Below are 20488 nucleotides of genomic sequence, written 5' to 3'. Positions count from 1 at the left end.
CATTGGTCAGATGATAATCAGAGCGCACCATCTTCACGGTCATCAGTATATCCCCTAAATGTGCTATAAAGCGTATAATGGTCACCCATGTTTACCCAAGTATTTCACTCCAACACTACTAAACGTTTGGTTACTCACATAATTACCACTCCTTAATCTTTGAATACAACTTCTCTTTCTCCTCGTCCTTCTCCATCTGTGGAAGGAGGGGGGTGATCTAAATGAGGGGATTATCCCTCCCTCTTTGAGGAACATGATTTAGAAGGGTTAGGTAAACATGCAGAGGGTACCGGCTCCTCTAGTCATGTCACCGTCGAAATTTGTGTCTTTGCACTGGACTAAAATACCACTTTTTCAGAGGACTACGTAGGGGGGGGGGGTAGGAAGGAGAGAAGCATTTCGTCAACCCCACGTATGATACGCTTCAGGGCGTGGGGGAGGAGGGGAAGCATTTTATCAAACCCACCTATAATAAGCGTCAAGGCGTAACAGAATAGAAGACAAGAAACGTTGACATAGCTTTCAATTTTTTTATGAGGTCTGAAGAAATATATAGAACAACAAGGACAGAGTTACATTCAACCATCTCGTCAGGTTTCATGAGTTTGTTTTTGTTTGGTTTAGTTTTAAGACCTAAACGGAAGTACAAATCTAAGCAGTGAAAGTTAAAGAAATTCTAAGATAATTTTTCAATGCATTCATTAACTTTTCTAAGATTAAAAAGATTTTGAAATCAAAGAGAAATGTTATGAAATGGACAACGAAACAAAAACTACTAAAAATGTACCAAAAATCTATAAATAAGCCGACTTCCTGCGGAGATAGCTTTCGTGTTTAGTTTTCAAACTATAACAGATTGGTTCTTTTTATGTTTGGTTTATCTTCTTCAATGTTAAACTCTTTGAGAGTTCTGCAACATATTCAGAATCCAACGAATACATAACTTAGTATACCTCTTAACATAATACTCCTCCTGATCTTGGTCTAAGCTGAGGTCGTAAGCAAAACTTAAGAAACTGTCAACAAATATTAAACCAGAATGACCATATTTGGAAAATCGCCATCTTTTCTGTTTTCATGCCATATTGACTGTATTTCTATCTCGTTTTTTATGATAAGTCTTGAGCATGTACAAAGTCCATCACAGATGATTAACAGTAATCATTCAATTTAAGATACTCTAAATTCATTTCTAACTTCAACATTTCTCTACTTATTAAAGTGCTTCCTTCAACTGATATTAGAAGAGAATCTACTCTATGACATCATTCAAAACAACATACCTTCTGAATTCTGGGACTCTTGCATGACCCCCCCCCTTTCCCCTCCCTCCCCTAGTTATCCCCTGTAACCTTTATTCCCAGGTATGTCACAGTTGGGAAACTGAATTGGTTCAGAGTTCAAACATATCCTTCACCTAAAAGTACATTTCTGATGGAAAAATGCCATCAGCAACAATAAATAAAACCAAACAATAGTATTATTCAACATATCCCAATTAACGAAGATACAAAAAACAAAACAAAAAAAAAGAGAAATCCTTTTGTCTGTTGTTGGCATCACAGGCATTAAACTGTTCTCAACAAGATATATCACACACCACCTATCACAATGCCCCTGATTTATGCAAATTACGGTAATGCTCATGCATATTAAACAGGTTACTTCATTGCCCCATTCATACACCTATGAAAAATGAATATTTATGAATTTGCTAACAAACTCCTTTGTAAAGGTAATACAACAGAATAATACATTTCTAAGTAGGTCATTCTATATAATTGTCCAATAATATTTACGAATTTATTAAAAACAAAATGGCCAGTTTGTTATTCAATGTTTGGTATGATTGTTCTGAAGTTTGTACATTTTTCACTCCCATAAAATGCCATCAACCTGCATACTGTCAAAACACTTTTATGCAAATCCAGACTTGGCAACCATTCTTGTTTGCAACTTACGCTATGCCATTTTTTTCTACAAAAACTAACATATTTGTAGAGCTAGGTAAAAGGGGATTAGGTGAAGATGTATAAACCAAATCAACATTTCCACATCTGAAGAGATACTCGTGTAACCAACAAAAGGTAAAAAAACTCATTAAAACATTACATGCATGATAAGAAACTTAACATTGTATGTTAAGCCATTTTTCTCTATCAAAGGGGGGAAATGTGGCTTCCAACATTCAGGTTATACATTAAAGTGGTGGCTTGTGGACCTCTTTTAAGCTATGTACTCACAGGTGTGTATTATAAAACTGCCAATTTACCAAAATATCTTTTGACTAAACACTTTATACAGACCTAACATTTGGAAACACTGAATACATACAATCACAACTACTCAAACATGAAGACCAATTCATCTCTATGTGACATCTTGCTACGTACAAGGCTGTCGTCAGCCTATTACCTATGGTTATGTTATCATTTAAGAAGCAAATCCAATTCTCGAAAAGGAAGAATGGAGTTTCTTCATCCTCTTAAATGCAAGACAAAAGTCAACTTAAATTAGAAAACAACTTACTAACAGGTTTTCCCTCACAAACATTAATAATGAATAATTCGTGGAGTGGTTTTTGTTATGTACTTTACTGAAGGCTTTACCAAATTAGTTATTTTACGACTTTTAAAATTAGTATATTATGTTATTAAGTTTACAAATTTCATTTGTGCAAATGATCATCAACTGCTGATTACTCTTATATGCCTATCTTTTCTACCCACACCCACCTCCCAACCCCCCGCCCCCACCCACCTCCACATACAAGAAACTCCAATACACCAGGAATGAACGATGGTTTTACCTTGCCAGTCTAACAGTTACCCATGAAACCTTTGAAGTTCACAACAAACAAGGGATGTCAATTTCTCACCCAGTTGGGACAATATTTTCTATACTGTAGTGTCATGTCCCGCTTCAGAGCACTCGTATTGTCAGTAACAGCAGTATGAATATCATGTTTCTATCAGATTAAGGTTAGGAACTGTTTGTACTGTCAATACCAGTGCTTTGAGAGCATTATATTGGAGTACAGTTTAGAGAGGAATTAGCATTAGGAAATTGTCCCAACTGGCTGCATTTTCTCATAAATATTCATATTGCAGGGCCTAGAGCTACTAAATATTCAAATGCCTCTTACTTGAGCAGCCTTCAACTCTGTTGGGATAGCTTGCAGTCATTATGGACCACCACAGGAATGAAATCAATCCTCGTAACATTTATAACCCCCAGAACAAATAAAATAGGAAAAGATTGAATAGGACGGGTTGGATCGCCAGATCCTCCTACAAGAGCCATGAGTAGATGTTGTTGTTGTTGAGGTGACTTAACGATGATGTTGCAACATACGTGGAAGATAGATCACTGCGACTTACACTCTGGGGGCTTCTCCTGTTACAAAACAATTCAAACGAAAAAGGGAGTGGATGAGGTAATCAGAGGTACATGAATGGGTAAATGGAGGTACATGAACAAGGTAAATGGAGAGTAATGACAGGTACTAACCAGATGCATCATTGTACTCCAATAAATCCATTTTGTACAAGTACAAGTAAGGGTTTAAATGAACAGTTCGGTGGACCTAGGGCACCAGCTGGGGGTAAAGAATGGGTACACAGAGGCAGAGTGTTGGGGAAATGAACAAGCAGGAACACGAAAACACATTTAAGGTTCCATACAATATCACAATGCATTATGTACCGTTAGTTCTGGTAAATCCAGTTGTAACCTTGGGGCTAGATATGGGGGGGGTGGTGTGGGTGTAGGTGGAAGGGGGGTGAGGTTAGTAAGGATAAAAAGGGAAGAATTTTTTGGGTACTTTACTAGTTTAAGCATAATCCAACGTTCTATGTTACCAGGGTTAATATTTCTCCAAGATTCAGAGACTTGAATGAATATTATTCTTATCATATTTTATATCCTGATAAGAATAAAGCCAGATTGAACAGGTACAGGACAGTCATCCTAAGAAGCATTCCATAATCATAACAGAATTTGTTAATCAATTCACCAGAATTCATATCACATATAAAGACATTAATCAGAACATAGAAATATCATTTTTCCTAAAGCATACACAATTCAACTTAATATATGGTAATGTTAGCAATAGTAACTGAATGGTTCTGTTACTTCTATATACCAACAATGCTGTGTCCTACTCAAAATTGAGATGTGACCAGAAAATGCACCTAAATATATCCAAAACATGGACTCAACTGACAACAACAGGTCAACCAAGTTCACACAAATAAACTGATAACAACTTTCACTAGGTTCAGAGCATCACTTTTGCATCATTTCTGCAAATAGCAAAAATGCAATGTAAAATTGGTAAAATGCTACAAATAAATGCGAAGACATACAGCTGTTTGTTTACAAAGAACTGTCACTATTTTATGATTTTACTTTAAACCTGTTACACTCAATGACATCAATAAAGTCATTCTCCATATATGAAACAAACAACACAGATTCATCTTGATCAAGAAACAGAGAAAACAAACATTCAGTAGAAATTTGTTGTTACTTTAATAGACAACATTTACATTGTTTTCACAAACAGACAACTAAAAAATCAAGTGTGTACAATTCTCTCTGGTGCAGCAGAACACAAAAATCCCTATCTCTAACCCTGACTTAAGCTTTGTAAAAAACATGCCCACCAGGGCTCAAATCTAAGAATGAGGGGAATATATTAATTTGTCTTCGATTTTCCTTGTAATGGGCAGTGCACCACTCCAATTTGGCAATTTTCAACTTTCAAAAGCACATCCAGGAAATTTTCAAAGATGTTTTTTTTTTTGCTAAGTTGAGAGAAATCACCGAAATAGAATCAATTCTTGAGATCGTTGGTAAATCCACACCTCTATATCTTTACATTAGTAGCAGTTTCTGATACAAATATCACTGGAGACAATTTTTAGCTCTTTTTTTTTCTTTCCAAGTTGATTGATCAACTAAGTTTGAGAGCAACTACCACAAATTTAGCAAAGGGGCATGGCACTTGTTGCCGTTGGTAACAGCGATTTTTAAGGGCATTAAAGCAGGTAGTATGAGTTCCATTAGCTAGTACAAGCCCTGATACACAACACAGATGAACCGAATGTAAAGTCACCAATGTAAAGTCACCAATGTACCAAAAGTCTCCAAAAACACACGTTTTTCAAAAGAATAGCAAATTTATGCAATGAAATTTACGTTGGTCTTGCAGTACTACTGCAACTAAAGCCAGTTGGCCATTTTGTGTACATTTCGCAGGTCATCGTCAAATTGAGTGAACCTTGCCAAATGTCAAGTCTGTGAGACCATCGAGAAACATTTAAAATAGAAAAAAAGCCCAAAACAGTCTCCTTGAAATTCATACCAATGCCCCCCCCCCCAACTGATAAATGTCTCACAAAGCAAACATAAAAGCCACATACATCATAACGTGTCTGTATTCAGAGTGCTTTTAAATGATGCACAACTGGAAGTTTCTTTCTTAACGTAAGTTTTCAACACATGTTCGAATTAACAAATCCGATCAACCTGTTGCCTTGGCAACTACAAGGTTGCTGCACCCTCTTAGCTGTCACATCTCACCTTGGATGGGTCAAAATCTGGATCATTCTCTTCATCCTCATCATCTTCTCCTTCACCCTCTTCTTCTTCGCCTTCCTCTTCATACTGGGATGGAGACGGTAAGGAAAGGAAAAATAGAGATTTAAGATTCATTTAGAAATGACAGCCACAATTTCTACGTTTTCCAATTTCATAAATTTTAACGGTCACGATTATGCTGTGAGGATCATGACCTTATCTGCCTGATATCCTCATGGTGGGATCTCCAAATCTCATGTGCAAAAATTGTATTTACCGATAATCGGTTAAATAACCAGACAATCGGCTAGATTATTTGGGAATCGGTAAAGAAACGGAAATCATTCAAATTTCTGAACAACACGCATTCTTTTGATATCTTGAATGTCAGCTGAGAGTTTAAAACTGATCTGATTAATAACCTTTGCATCTCTTATCAATGTGTTTACAGTCTAATTACAAATACAATACTGTTCAATATGGAGTTCATGTGAACACATAACTAACTGCTTAGTCTATTTCAGTACAAGAGAAAAATGAAATCAACATACCTCATCGTCATCTTCGATGGCCTCTCCTGTGAAGTACAACACTGCCCTCGGTACTATTCTTTCCCGAATCATGTGACCAATTTCAAAGTCTGCACTCAGTAGTGCTTCGGTTTCATCATCCTGCAAGAAAGATAAATATCCATTCGTCAAAGTAATATAAATATATAAGTTACTGAACATTTTACGATTAGTAGATTAACTAAATGACTCACTCACTCTGTCATTCAATAAATCCACCCTGACACTAAGTCCACTCTCTGACACCTAGTCCACTCTCTGGCACCTAGTACACTCTGACACCTTGTCCACTCTCTGGCACCTACTGTACCCTCTCTCACATGTTACATTTAGTAGATTAACTAAATGACTTCCTCACTATGTCATTTAATGTATCCACCCAGACACCTACTGCTCCCTCTCTGACACCTAGTCCACTCTCTGGCACCTAGTCTACTCTCTCGCACCTAGTCCACTCTCTAGCACCTACTGTACCCTCTCTAACACCTAGTCCACTGTCTGACACCTAGTCCACTCTCTGGCACCTACTGTACCCTCTCTAACACCTAGTCTACTCTGACACCTAGTCTACTCTCTGGCACCTCTCGAGCCCTGAGAGACATACAGTAGACAATCTCTCATACTACGAGCCAAGAGCCCTGAGAGACATACATAGACAATCTCTCATACTACGAGCCAAGCCCATGAACCAGTATCTTCAAGGAGTACAGAGCCACAACTCACCAGACCGCAAACCCTCAGAATGGATGAAAGCTTAACTTGGACCAAGGGGTTACCTTTAAGAAATAACCTAATCATCTCCGTTGGCAAGCTCTGAAAGCTGAAGCTAACTGTTCCAACCGATCAAAACATTTTCATGCCTCACTGTTGGGTCGAACCACATAGCTGGCAGACCAGAACTCTAATACACCTTAACAGAACTTTGTAAGACAGACTATAAAATAACTATGCTATCACAATGGGACAAAACTTACCAGATCGGCCTCGTCTTCAGGAATTTCTGGTGGCTTGAAGAAATTGAAGAAGGAGTCGTTGGTGACTGTCTTGGTGACTTGCCTGGTTGTACCTCTACCTTTGTGCTTCTGTTTCTTCTTGACAATTTTCACGGTTACATCTTTGCCTTTCTTCCAATCTATTTTACATCTAAATAAAAATCAAACAAGACTGTTAGCGAACTGCCTATCCACTGAAGAGCCTGTGTAAGAGAATGTGTAACAGTAAGTTGGCCTGACATTTTGATCCTAGCAGGATCTTTTTAAAAGGCTGAAGGATTTCAGCCTTTGAAGATCCTGCTAGGATTGAAACATCAGGCCCTCATACTTTTACACAATATTTTAAATCTGTCAACATTACTAGAAATGGAACAAGTTAAAGGAATTATCCTAAAAATAGACTTCAGGGAATAATCTAGAGCAGGGGTGGGCAACCTTTTTGAATAAATGGGCCAGATATAAGGAGTGAAAAATTAACTGGGCCACACCTTACCAACCCTGGCTACTCAAACTTACCCTTTTGCTCCAACAATTTCTGGTCCTTCAAAGCTAAACGGGTCTCCCTCGTCTGGTTCTGATTTCATCTCGTACCTCTTTGTTAAAACTTTGTTGTTGAAAAACTCGTTTGGTGTGAAGTAAAAATCCAATGTGAATCCCTGAAGAAGAAGAAGAGATATCAGAGACAAGTTGTCTTTAGAAGGCGGTTTAGTTTCGAGTAGATTTGAAAATGGTCCATTTTGAATGGGTTATGAATCTTGTGATTATGGTTTCATTTCTCAAGTATGGTACAATAATAGGATAACTTTGTGATGGTAAGGTGACAAATTATCTTCTTTTACGGTCAAAGGATAAAGACAATCTCTGCTCTGTGGTTTATAGTGTCAACCATGTAATTTCACCGCCCAGATGCTTAATCAGTTTGCCAGAATGACACATACTTGTAAAGGTCTCAAGTCAGAACAGTCAAAGCAAGGAAAAATTTCCAGAACTTTGGGAATGTGTTGCATTTCTACTGTTTAATTCTACTAAAATAGGTGACATCATGTATGAATCGCCCACAGGATACAACATTCACATATTCTTCTTCCCATGTATAAAGTTTGACCATTTTCGTTGAGGCATTGTGGAATAAAAGTGCCTTCGATAAAGTGGTTATCACATTGACGTTCAACTCCACTTGCTTCAGAGTCCATCTGTGCAGCTACATATGTTCATACAACAGTATGCAACGCTATGGGAACACATCAAAATCACCGAGCACCAGATTACTACCAGATTTAGGCAAACTGCTACGGAAAAAGCAATTCAAAGAACAGAAGAAAGAGGTATATATTTGAGCCATCTGTTTATTACTTTCAAAAGCACCGATACGAAACTCACCATCTCTGATCCCTCTTGGAAGATCACTTTGATATCTTCCAGATGTTTTAAGATTGGCTCATCGTGATCTTGTATCATCTCTGCAAGTATGTCCACATTCTTGAATATCGTCAACCAAAACTCTGGTATACCATTCTTGTTATCTTTGGAGGGGGAGGAAAAAGAGGGGTATGGATCAAACTAGCCTTGAAAGTCTGAACTAGACTAACATCCCAGCGCTCTGCACTATAAAATGGCTAAGCAGCAGCACTAGAAGTTAAAACCAGGATTGATTCTGTGCTGACATTTATAATCGCTAGATTGCTTTGCCAGTCACAATACATATATGCCGCCAATATCGTTAGAGTCTTAGGGTGGTAGATTATAATTTGATGCTTTAGCTTGATATGAAGACAGTTTTTAAAAAATTTTAAAGACTTCTTATGACAATTTTGGTGGTTGGACTAGTTCAAGGGCAGCTTCAAATTGGTCGAAATTAAGAAACTTTACGTTCAAGGACCTGAATGAAATTATATTCACTTCTGGTAAAGTGATGGGAGACCAGCCTTAATGAAGAGATAAATTTGTGCCTACATTTTAATAATATTGTTATTGTTAAATAACAAAGCACACTTAATTCAGTTGTACAAAAGCTGCTGCATACATCTTTGCAATTGTGAAGCAAATTTTGGGCATTGACGAATAATGGTCTCAATTGGTGATGACCCCACAAAGCAACAGCACAACATCCCAACATCAAATTTCAAACAGATAGAAGGGTGAGGGTGGGGGTGAGGGTGGGGAAGAGTGGGGAAGGGTGGGGAAGGGACATGTTGGGAGGCGGAGTGTTAAACACTGGATCAAACAGACATAGAAACCAAACAGAGAAGGACTTAACATCTGTCAAATCATGCATACTTTACTCATACATTACTCATTACTTATACATTACTGCATACATTACATAGTCATGCGTACATTACTCAAAAGTAAATATGAGGAAAGGAAAACTCGAGCAAATATACCAAACAGGGGAAAGATGTGCAAAAGAGCAAACAACCAAAACAAAACAGCACTGTTTATGAAAATGCCAAAGGGAGTTGACCAATTAGAAACATCAATAGAAAGCCTAAGGGAGTTGACCAATTAGAAACATCAATAGGTAGCCTAGGGGAGTTGTATTAAGGGAGATGCCCAAGGGAGTTGTCTGAGGGAGTTGTGTAAGGGACTTCCAGTTCCTGCTTAAAACTATTACACATGGACTATGAAGTAGCAGTATATCACCACAGCCATATCACTGCACATGCAGAGAGGGATATTAAGTAACGTTCAAAACCATAACTTACCGTTGTCTACGAAGGTAATCTTACTCTTCACTTCCTCCTACGTATTGAAATATTGAAACAAGAAGTAACGGTTAAATTCTGTGAAAACTCAAAATACATCTGTTAATGACCAGGGTAAATGAACTGCTCTCTACAGAATGCAAATCTGAGACTTTCTTTTGGCACCATTCCATAAAGAAAAGCTGTAGCAAAAACCAGCTCAGCTACTGCAGGATGAATCAATATTGAACAATAAGGGTCATCTGTTTCTAACATGTGTTAAATACCTGAATTATGAAACAGAAACAGACACTTGATCTTTTACGAAGCACTGCTATGCGAATTATAGTATAATAATGACTCAGATCTTAGCTCGAAAAGTTGAAGGTTCGTGGACAACTCTGACATCCACAGGGGGTTCCTGGGGGGCATAAAGTCTTAGAGACTGCTTCTTTTTAACCAGCAGTATCTAATTGTCTAATTGTGGGTCAGTCTTTAAAGCAGCATTTTGCATCCTTTTCTATGATTTTTCTCAACCTCACTGACCCCACTATGTCATAACGACATACATAACTAGCATATCTATTTAAATCTTACTTCAAATGGTGGCATAAAAGTCGAAAAATTTGCAACTTGCAACTTTGTTTTTCTCCAAGATATTTTCCGTTTGGGATCCCAATAAACCTTGCCCATGATATGAATATTTAAACACTACGAACGTTATTGACCAATTCGTAATACAACACCAGCTTGATTTGTGTACAGTCTATATAACAGGTGTACCAGGGAGTTCCATAACAACTCCCTGGTTGTACCAACGCAAAGTTTTGAATCTACTTTTAGCAACGGCTCAAAACTAAACCTGCATCTCTGATTGGTTGAATTCAAACTAGTGGGTTTGGGGGAACTGTATGCGATTAATTTTAAATGTGGAATTTGTCGTGGACACTTTTCTCATTATCTGCAAATATTCTTAATTACTCGCCAATTATATTGTTGGCAGGGAAAAGCTTGGCTAATATCTTAATTTGCTGTTTTGTGATTGATATATGTAAAAAACTTGATGTACATGTCAAAAAAGTAGAAAACGGCGACCAAACGCAAAATGCTGCTTTGAGATAAGTACAATACTTGCTGTACTTACAGCAAGAGCTTTCACCTCTTTTCCTTCGCCATCTCCATCTTCGTCCTCATCATCGCTGCTCTCCCACTCACAATCTGAATCTGTTGGTTCTACTGACCCGGTTACAACATCTTTTCTCTGTCGACAATAAAACAACAGAACACATTTTGACTATAGAAGACCATGATGTACAACCTTGTTTAATAAACTGATTATGACATGACACAAATGAAAACATAAATTTGCTAGTAACCCAACAAAATGTTTTAACAAGCAATTTTGTACAGCAATAAGTTATGTAATATCATGCTATGATCTTGTGAATTTTCATTCCATGATATGCATATTAAATTAAGATATGGTGTGTGATTCCTCAGTGCTAAGGTCTCGTAGCTGTATTTTCAAGCAGTCTTGTGTTTAGATCTTAATATTCATCTCTGCTCCAAACCATCAACAATTGCTTTGTGTCCTTGAAACAGAGTCACATTACGTATTCCTTTCGCACTCCCATCACTGCCACTTCTGAGGTTTTATTAAAAGAAATTGATTTTCATCCTTAGTTAAACTGGTTACAAATTAGCTCTGCATCTTCTGATAAGCAACTTCGGCAAAGAGGTCTCGACAGCTCACTTGGAAGGTTAGAGGAAATCAAATCGATTGGTCTACTACTTCAACTGAAAAACATCTTTATAGCATCCTTCCAGAATATTCTGTCACTATCAATTCTATTTGAAAACTCCCAAAACCAACTTGAACATTCTTTCTGCGACATTCATATGTCACACTCCATCAGAAAAGACAACACCTCCGAGTCACTCCTCATGTCCTTTTTATTTTCAATTTTCTGAAGGAAATCTAAACTTAGTTGAGCTTCTGTTTTGTGAACTCACCTTGACATAGCATTCCTCATACAGTTTAAGCTTCTGTTTTTTAACTCATCTTGTCATAGCATTCCTCGTACCGTTTGAGCTTCTGTTGTGAATTCACCTTGTCATAGCATTCCTCATACAGTTTGAGCTTCTGTTTTGTGAACTCACCTTGTCATAGCATTCCTCGTACAGTTTGGCCTTCTGTTTTATAAACTCACCTTGTAATAGCATTCCTCATACACTTTGAGCTTCTGTTTTGTGAACTCACCTTGTCATAGCATTCCTCATACAGTTTGAGCTTTTGTTTTGTGAACTCACCTTATCATAGCATTCCTCGTACAGTTTGGCATATTTGCACTCCAGCTGATGCACCTCTTCGTAAAATTTGGCTTCCAATTGTATCTGTTTGACTTGATAGTTTTTCAGCGCCTTAATTCTTCTCTTAACTGCAGGTGGCAAGCTTGCAATAGAAAAACAACAAAACCAAATAATGTCTGAAGTGGAAGTTTTGCTGGTAATATTTAAACTAAAATTACACCCACCGACTCCAGCCGGCATTTATTACTAATCTGAACATAGCAAAGGAATTAATCCTCAGATCATTATGATTTCCAGATCACAAAGATTCAAATGTTTATAATTTTGCATCAGTTTTACATTGTGCTTTTACTTCACAGAAATATCTACACAGAGTGTAGTGCATAATTTTGCATAGCTTTATATTATTTCTTTCAAGTTTATGAACTTTCCTTTTTCACAAGCATGTACCTAAAATTTGATGCTCTGGGAATGTTTTGTCAGGTTTTGTGCCACAAAATATTATGGAAAGATGCATCACACTTTGAAATTTCTGTAACTACGTGGCCATTTTGTAAAAAGCACTTTGACATGTGAAACTAGAAGTTTTATCCAATACAGAAACAACTATGGTGTCACTTTATGCCAAAGTTACATACCAAACTGTTTTAAGTTAAATGCAAATAGACACTGATGACTCACAAATCGATATATCCAGACCTCTGTCCAACAAGGCTGTCTAATCTGTCCTGCAATGCGGCTAACACTTGTGGATTCTGTAAAACTTGTTTTTTGAGATCTAATGTAGCCTTTTCCTTTTCATCTTTGATATCGACTGTGTCCATCTCCTCGCTGTTAGCATCTCCTTGAGCCCCTGCTTCTAAGTCGATAACTGCATCAGATGAGGCATTTTCCGCCCTGTTTGTAGACGAGGACAAAAGAACATTAACTAGGTTAAGAGAACACATTTTATTTGTTTTAACATGAAGTGATGATAACATTTATGTACAAGTTTACAAAGCAAAATAAAACAAAACTGTTAGCAAACTGCTGTTCCACTAAAGAGCCTGTGTAAGAGAATGTGTAAAAGTAAGAGGGCCTGACGTTTCGATCCTAGCAGGATCTTCTTCAGAGGCTGAATGACAATTACAATAACAGACGGGACAAATACACGCACAGAATACTGACAGGTTAATGAGCATGGTGAACACAAAGAGATAGATGTAAGAGGATTAGTAGACAAGGGATGGAGAGAAGAAAGAAACCAACAGGGAAAAGAGAAGAGGTTTACAAATCATCAGCTGTGTGAATTCTTAAACCCAATCACCTTTTAAGTGTAGGTGACTGCAGGCTATCCAACAATATCAACACAGGATGCACATTTTTGGTTTCAATTTTTCATATTAATGCCAAGTGTGCAAAGATGTATCCTGTCTATGTTTCCAACGCTATGAATTATTACTTTTCTCAGTTATCTTGAGTATTTCATTTCTCATAAAATACCGTAACAGTATGCTCCCGTGTACGACACTGGTAATACAAACTTCTTGGAAATTCAGCTATGGACGATCATATCAAACCTACCCAACATTCTTCTCTGTATCAGCCATTATCTGCGGTTTGCGCCTTGCACTGCTCTGGTTTTATTAATTCTGTAGAGAAAAGAAAAAGAGGAAATATTTGTTTCGCTTTGAAAATGAATATACGTAGCCTAGGCCTACATCAAAAGCCAATATATTCACATGACGTGATGATGTATCAAATTTGGGAAATACTTCATTGCAAGTTGATTGAGCTACAATTTACTTGCAACTTTTCTTTTCCATACTGTCCACTACCAGGCAAAAATATGGGTCGCAACAACAATATACATCTCCAATATCAAGTCAGGTAGGTAGTGGGGGAAAAAATTTGATTGGTATACAATGTTAGGATCTGAGAGAAAACTTCCTTTCAGTCATGCAGTGGTTTGTATCCAAAGTTTTGATGTGTGTGTGCTGTCATTTTTTACTATCTTTCAAACAACGTGCAATCAGTTAATCTGCAATTACAATCCTCAGGGAATATTATTGTGACAATGAAAGGCCTCAGAAATTTCTGGATGTTGGGTAGACTTGAGAAATCAGGACATTGGTTGGCAACGTAGAAGCTTGCATCAGATTTTGATTGAAACTTTCATTTAACATGTTAAGATTATCAGCATCACCTATCATCAGCATGGGGGTCTAAAGTTAACTTTGGTCATATGCTAGGCTACAGTACTTTTAGTTTTTTAGAGGATTGTGTGCATTTATTCACCGATTTTTCATAGAAACCACAAAGCAATTGCAGGGCAATCTTACTGCATAGATGATAGTATTTGCGAGAAAGTGATTGCGAAGTAGCCTATACTTGGCCAATGTATCTGTAGTGTGCTGTAAGTGTAAGTTGTAGCCTGTGTAGGGTAACCCGTTACTCGTTAGGACTGGGGCTAGGCCTAGCCTATAACTCATCAATAACACACACGTTTACTCACATCGGTATCTTTAACTTAGTGCTAGTATAAGCCTAGGCCTATATTTTGTAATGTGACACTCACATTGCTGACAAGTAGTAACCAGTTTTTTGCGGCTTAGCCAATTATTCCATGCTTAGGCATAACTGACTGTGAGGTTTGGCCTAGCGTTACAAATGAGTGTGCGAGATGTAAAACAGTTTTTTTTTTTTTGTCTCCGTCATCGGTACTGCGACGATCATGCACAGAAAGTAACTTAGTATTAATAGTACTTACACCGGTACGGAACGTTGTCAAGTACGGGCGGTTAATGAAAATATGAGAGCATAAATACTTAGTGTGCTGTCACTTTAAAAATCGTAAATGTTGTGCACCTAAAATCTTCAAAGAATGAATAATTACCTCTTCGATCTCATGCACATGTACTGCAGGCAAGAAACACGGGTTACGTACGTACGTTGTGTTACTGTATTATTTCATGCATTGGAGACCGTAATCGCATGTTCCAGCTGCAGCACTACATGTGTGTATTGCATGCAACAGTGGAGAAACAACAAGAGCGGGCGCACGGCTTTTAAAAGTCTAGGTAAAGATGTATTTGAAACTGCTCGTGATTGGTCAATATGGTCACAAAGCAGTTTAGCTGGCCAATCATCATTGATTTGACATCAGTTGTTATGACGAAATTTCGCGGGCCGGTTTCCCGCAATTTTTGTGAGCTAAAGAATCCAACATGTTTTTATCTGCCTGGTAACGAAATCACTGTAAATATTTTTTCTATGATCTATTACCATATCCCAAGGTAAAACAATGAATGAATAATAAAGAAAGATGGCAAAGATTAAAATAAATGGACAACTAGGATAATTCATTGTTGATAGTTTCTGCTATAGGCATACTGTATGAGTCCTAAGATGGTCACGTTGGACGGTTGGAGGCCTAGCTTATATTGAGTCAGTGAAGTTATTTTACCCGGGTCATTGGATCGAAATAAAGCAAATGTACACAGAGAGAGAGTGACCCCAAAAGGTCATTAATCTTGTTTCTCGCCAATCTTTGGGCTTGGTTTACAATATACCAATACGTCTACATTGACGTCACATTGGCATTTTTAATATTCTACCGCTAGGCCTACAAATATTTCCACATAAATTAGCTCGCGCACCGTTTGGTATCGCTATGGTAATATATGCGCTGCTGTTCTAAAGACACTAAGCCGTGCTAGTTTTCAGTTGTAATCTATATCACTTCGATGTTGAATGATAAATTCTCGACTACGTTCATAGTATTGATTTGATGTGATTCAAAATATACTACCTACTGCTGTACCTGCACTCGCTGATATATTCACCAATGTAATTTATAGGCCTAAAAAATGCTCCTTTACCAATATTTATTTTTAAGTCGATGACGTCATGCAATACAGGCCTAATTATATCAATTCTTATTTATATTACTGTCATTTTATCTCTCTCTAGAGGGCCTAGATCGATAAGTTTGTAGTAAGTGAAGGGGCCATTTTGAATTAACCCGCCCTGAGTTTTTATAGTGTATCTTAATTTCAGTGAAAGGAAGCAACTCGTGTACCAACAAACCATACGGAACTATCTAAAAACAATGAAAAAACGGTATTAGCCTTCGTAGTTTATAACCAACAAAATATAGGATATATTTTGATATACACCCAATGATTTGACGAGTGCCCTGAAGTGACGGAGTGAGTTAATATAATTTGTTTAAAGTCATGCGGCCGGTACAATAACAGTTCTATCACGTTTTCATCTCTAGATTTCTATAAAAAATAATCTATTTTCTATCAACATATTCGATTTGTTCCTTCAATTACTTTGAACTTCTATTTTCAAATTTCCTTTTTCCCCTTTTTTGGTTTCCCGGAAGGGAAAACAATATGGAGTCGCTTATTATACCGACCGTCGACCGTCGAAAGTCGGCAACTATTACGCGGATCGCAAAGTCGGTAATTATTACTACCGATACATTCGTCCAACACGGCAACATACAGAAACGCTGTATTCATTTAACATTTTGCTATATGGTTGCTTCAGCACGGCCAGACAAGGGTCCAGAATGTGTATCTGGCCCACGCCGCCCCCCCCCCCCCTCTGTCCATGCTCAGGTAAATCTAACCATGGATACAAGTATACAAAAACGTGTACTCAAAGCCTAAGACTTTGTTGGTACAGATCATTTAGCCAGCGACGGCTACATTGTTATTTCTCAGAAAGGTTGCGATTACTCAAATCGTATGGTCTGCACTGATAGTCAATGTTACAAAAGAAAACCATTCAGTAGGTAGAAAAACAATCCAACGAACATTCAATTGTACTTGGTACTATTACAATTTAGTAAATGTTGATAATATTATATAGCTAGCATGTCTTTGAATGTTAAAGTATGTTGTGTTTGATACAGAATTGTTAACCCTTCAATAATTTTCTATGTACCTGAAGCTTTGTAGCAGGGTTACCCCCCCCCCTCACGAACCCCTGTGGATGTCAAAGTTGTCCACGAACCCCCAACTTTTCGAGACACGATCTGAGTCATTATTATAATACGCATAACAGTGTTATGCGTATTATAATTTTATTAACAGTGCTTCGTAAAAGACCAAGTATCACATGCATGGTACGGTACTACTAAGGCAACATATGCGTATGGAACGCGAAAAGAGTTTGTCGATAGGTACGACATTTGTATACATTACTAAATTATATGATATATCAGATTTTAGTTCAACAAAAAGTACTCCAGTTTTGACTTTCAGAAACGTCTCACGAAACCCCTGGGATGGAATCACGCACACCCTGGGGGTTCTTGCACTCCAGTTAGGGAACCCCTGCTTTATAGGTTAGTTAATTATGTCGACAGAAGTAACGTAAGTTGGCTGAACAAAAGAGGAATATATAGCTATTACGAAATAATTGCTTGTACGGTAGATGACATATAAGGAACACATTTAATTTTTTTGTTTTCCAAAATAAAGTTTTCATTTGACTACTCATAAATGTATATTGCATGCCAACCTTATGCATTATGAGTAGAGCCCCATGCAAATCTCACGCGGTACGGCAGTGGCGGATCCAGGATTTCGCCGAAGGGGGGGCCCAGATGGGAAATGCCTAATCGTCGTCCTGGGGGAGGGGTCTAAGGGGAGTGGGTGCCCCCCTCCCCTTTGGAAAATTTCAAAAAATATGGAGGTCCTCGGTGCAATCTGGTGCTACTTTTCGTGAAAGTTTTGAGTAAAATTTATTTCCAATAAATCATGTATTCATGGTTTGCCGGGCATATATTTGCAATTTCGACCAATGAGCTGGGATTTACGTCTTTGGGGAGTAGGTGGTGATGCAAACTACTTTTTACCAGGCTACTCCAGGCCATTTCATCTTGGATGCCCCTTCCAGATGGAGACTATTGATGCAGTCAGAGTGCCCCTCTCACCTTCACTTTATCAGAATGATGGTGTACTCTTTTTGCAAATTTATTTTACAAAAAATTACACGCACAGTGGCGTAGCTAGGATTTTTTGAGTGGGGGGCCATGGGGGGCTGTTTTTTCTTGTGGGGGGCGGAGTTTACTATCTAAGCGGAGCGCCACCTTGGTTGGCGCGGAGCGTACAGAGAAAATTTGAGATTTCAGCACCCCCCAGATCGCAGGAGATGGCACCTGTGAGGCAAAATAGCAACCAAAAAGATGTGCAACTTTGGTGACAGAAATGCAAAAAAAGTTTTTTTCTCTTTCATGCTGACTGGCCTTGCCAACTCAGCCAGACTTTTAACTTGAGGGAAGATGGCATCATTTGTCGTTTCAAGCTGTCAAGGCCTTTCTCCCAACTCAAACCCCTGTGGGCTACCGGTAGATTTGCAGGATATGCCCACATGTGGACTTAAATAGCATTAGAGGAAGGGGGTGGAAGACTAACACGCATCGATGTTTTGGTAATGGTCCACATTGGTGGCTCGGTGCTTATTAGGCCATTTATTGGGTTTCTTGAGGCAGCTGTCATCAGAATCTGGCTTTTTGTGCCAATCGATGACCGATAACATGTATTGGTATGTAAATTTCTTCTTCATATATCTAGCAACACTCTAAAAAGAAATGAGTGGATTTCATTCCATTGGAGTGATCACTCGGCGCACTTCAAATTAAGAGTAAAATTTAACTCTATTGGAGTTAACCCTCACTCCTAATATGAGTGAATATAACTCTATTAGGAGTTAAGATTTACTCCAATGGAGTGGAAATTCACTCTTATACCGGAATGTGCTCAGTGATCACTCCCATGGAGTGAAATTCACCTATGTTTTTATCAGTACAGTACAGTGCATATCATCATAGACGTACGTACGTACGTACTACGTACGTTCGTATATCAGACGCACTCGATACCCACGATACGATACGGTCCTGGAGAAACTATTTCCACTCATCATTTTTTAAGGCGATACAGTACTGAGTATTGAACAGGCACAGCCGCATGTTTGCAGGAAATTCAGAATTCCCAATATTTTATATCTCTACCAGTAGTGAAAATCATGTTTTGACAGTTTTGTGGACATAAAAATTTGTTTTGTGGAATATTCAATGACATATCAGGGGCGGATGCAGGATTTGTGACGGGGGGGGGGGGTCTGACTGGTCCAGCCGCGCCTGAACGTAAGACTATCTAAGCGGAGCCCCATCATCGGTTGGCGCGGAGCGTACAAGAAAATTTTTGGCTTTACAAACCCCCAGATGGCCGGAAACGGCACTTCCCGAGTATTCTTAGCAGCATGTACCTAGCCTGAAAATATGGATCTCATGTCTGCAATTTCAGGCCCCCCGTAGCTACGCCACTGATCACGCATGGGGCCCTTTCCCTCGAACGCGGTAAAAAAAAAAAAAAAAAAATCAGGATTTTCAAAAAGGGGGGCCCGGGCCCCCCGGGCCCCCCCCCTGGATCCGCCCCTGCGGTACGGATACAAAACAAATGAACACAGTGCACACACAATTGCAAAGTAGTTATCAAAGCAAACGTGATTATCGACAACAGGCGCGTAGCCAGGAATATGCCAAGGAAGGGGCGAAACTGTAGATTCGGCATTGAAAACTATCTAAGCGTAGCGCCACCATGATTGGCGCGAAGCGTACAAGAAAATTTTGGCTTAGAATGCCTCCCAGATCGCTGGAAAAGGCACTTCCCAGGCCTTGTAAGTTGCATCTTAGCATTTTCTCTTTTGAAAATACTAGCGATATCATAAAAACATTAAAAAAAAAAATTATGCTCAAGGGGGGGGCGGCTGCCCCCTTCGCCCCCCCCCTTGGCTACGCGCCTGATCGACAAAACATGAATTGCAAAAGAGGACAAAGGCAAAGCAATTTAAATGCAGACTTTGTACTACCATTTTTACTCTCCTGGCAAAACAATTATATGTGTACCTGTGGGACGCCCTCACTTTAATGTCTCGTCTTTGGAGTTCTAGGTATTAACATGTACACTGGCGGATCCAAGGGGGGGGGGGCCAAGTGGGACCATAGCCCCCCAAAGGTGAGCCAAAAAGTGTTTCCGAACATTCGCTAAATCATATGATTGGAAATTTAAAAAATCGAGAGGAATAGCAGTGGTAGACTAGTCTAAACCTTTTCGTTTTCTGGTTTAAAATTAAATGCAGAGCTCCCAACTGACCCGCATTTCGCGGGAATTAGACCCGCATTCTAACACCCAAACCCGCTGACCCGCACAAGCGTCCGAAAAAAACCGCATTGTAATTGTCAAGTATACATAAAAAATTTGCATCAAATTTTGACTTAGCAACCATCATTTCTTTAGCATTTAGCATAATAGAGTATAAAACCTCCTTTACAGAATCATTTGAA

The 20488-nt window shown here is 38.5% G+C and overlaps 1 protein-coding gene across 3 annotated transcripts; it reads right to left on the bottom strand.

Annotated features, from left to right (window-relative positions):
• Window positions 1-516: 516 nt before the first annotated feature.
• On the bottom strand, window positions 517-15167 carry LOC139969881 (nucleosome assembly protein 1-like 1-A). Of its 3 annotated transcripts, none has more exons than XM_071975238.1 (12): window positions 15017-15167; window positions 13705-13772; window positions 12823-13038; window positions 12142-12283; window positions 10976-11092; window positions 9853-9889; window positions 8528-8670; window positions 7664-7803; window positions 7130-7298; window positions 6138-6257; window positions 5590-5673; window positions 517-3396 (listed from the first exon to the last, which is right to left on the bottom strand). In XM_071975238.1, the coding sequence occupies exons 2-12, from the start codon at window positions 13728-13730 to the stop codon at window positions 3367-3369; spliced, it is 1224 nt and encodes a 407-aa protein (XP_071831339.1). In that variant the 5' UTR covers window positions 13731-13772; window positions 15017-15167; the 3' UTR covers window positions 517-3366. The 3 variants fall into 3 exon arrangements, with proteins under 3 accessions (XP_071831339.1, XP_071831342.1, XP_071831341.1); XM_071975241.1 differs by having other exon boundaries at window positions 10991-11092; XM_071975240.1 differs by lacking the exon at window positions 15017-15167 and adding an exon at window positions 14891-15000.
• Window positions 15168-20488: the final 5321 nt, after the last annotated feature.

The sequence above is a fragment of the Apostichopus japonicus genome, chromosome 7 (assembly GCF_037975245.1).
Source record: "Apostichopus japonicus isolate 1M-3 chromosome 7, ASM3797524v1, whole genome shotgun sequence".
Taxonomy (NCBI): domain Eukaryota; kingdom Metazoa; phylum Echinodermata; class Holothuroidea; order Aspidochirotida; family Stichopodidae; genus Apostichopus; species Apostichopus japonicus.
Note: the sequence above shows the minus strand (reverse complement) of the source record. Positions and strands in the feature narration are given on the sequence as shown.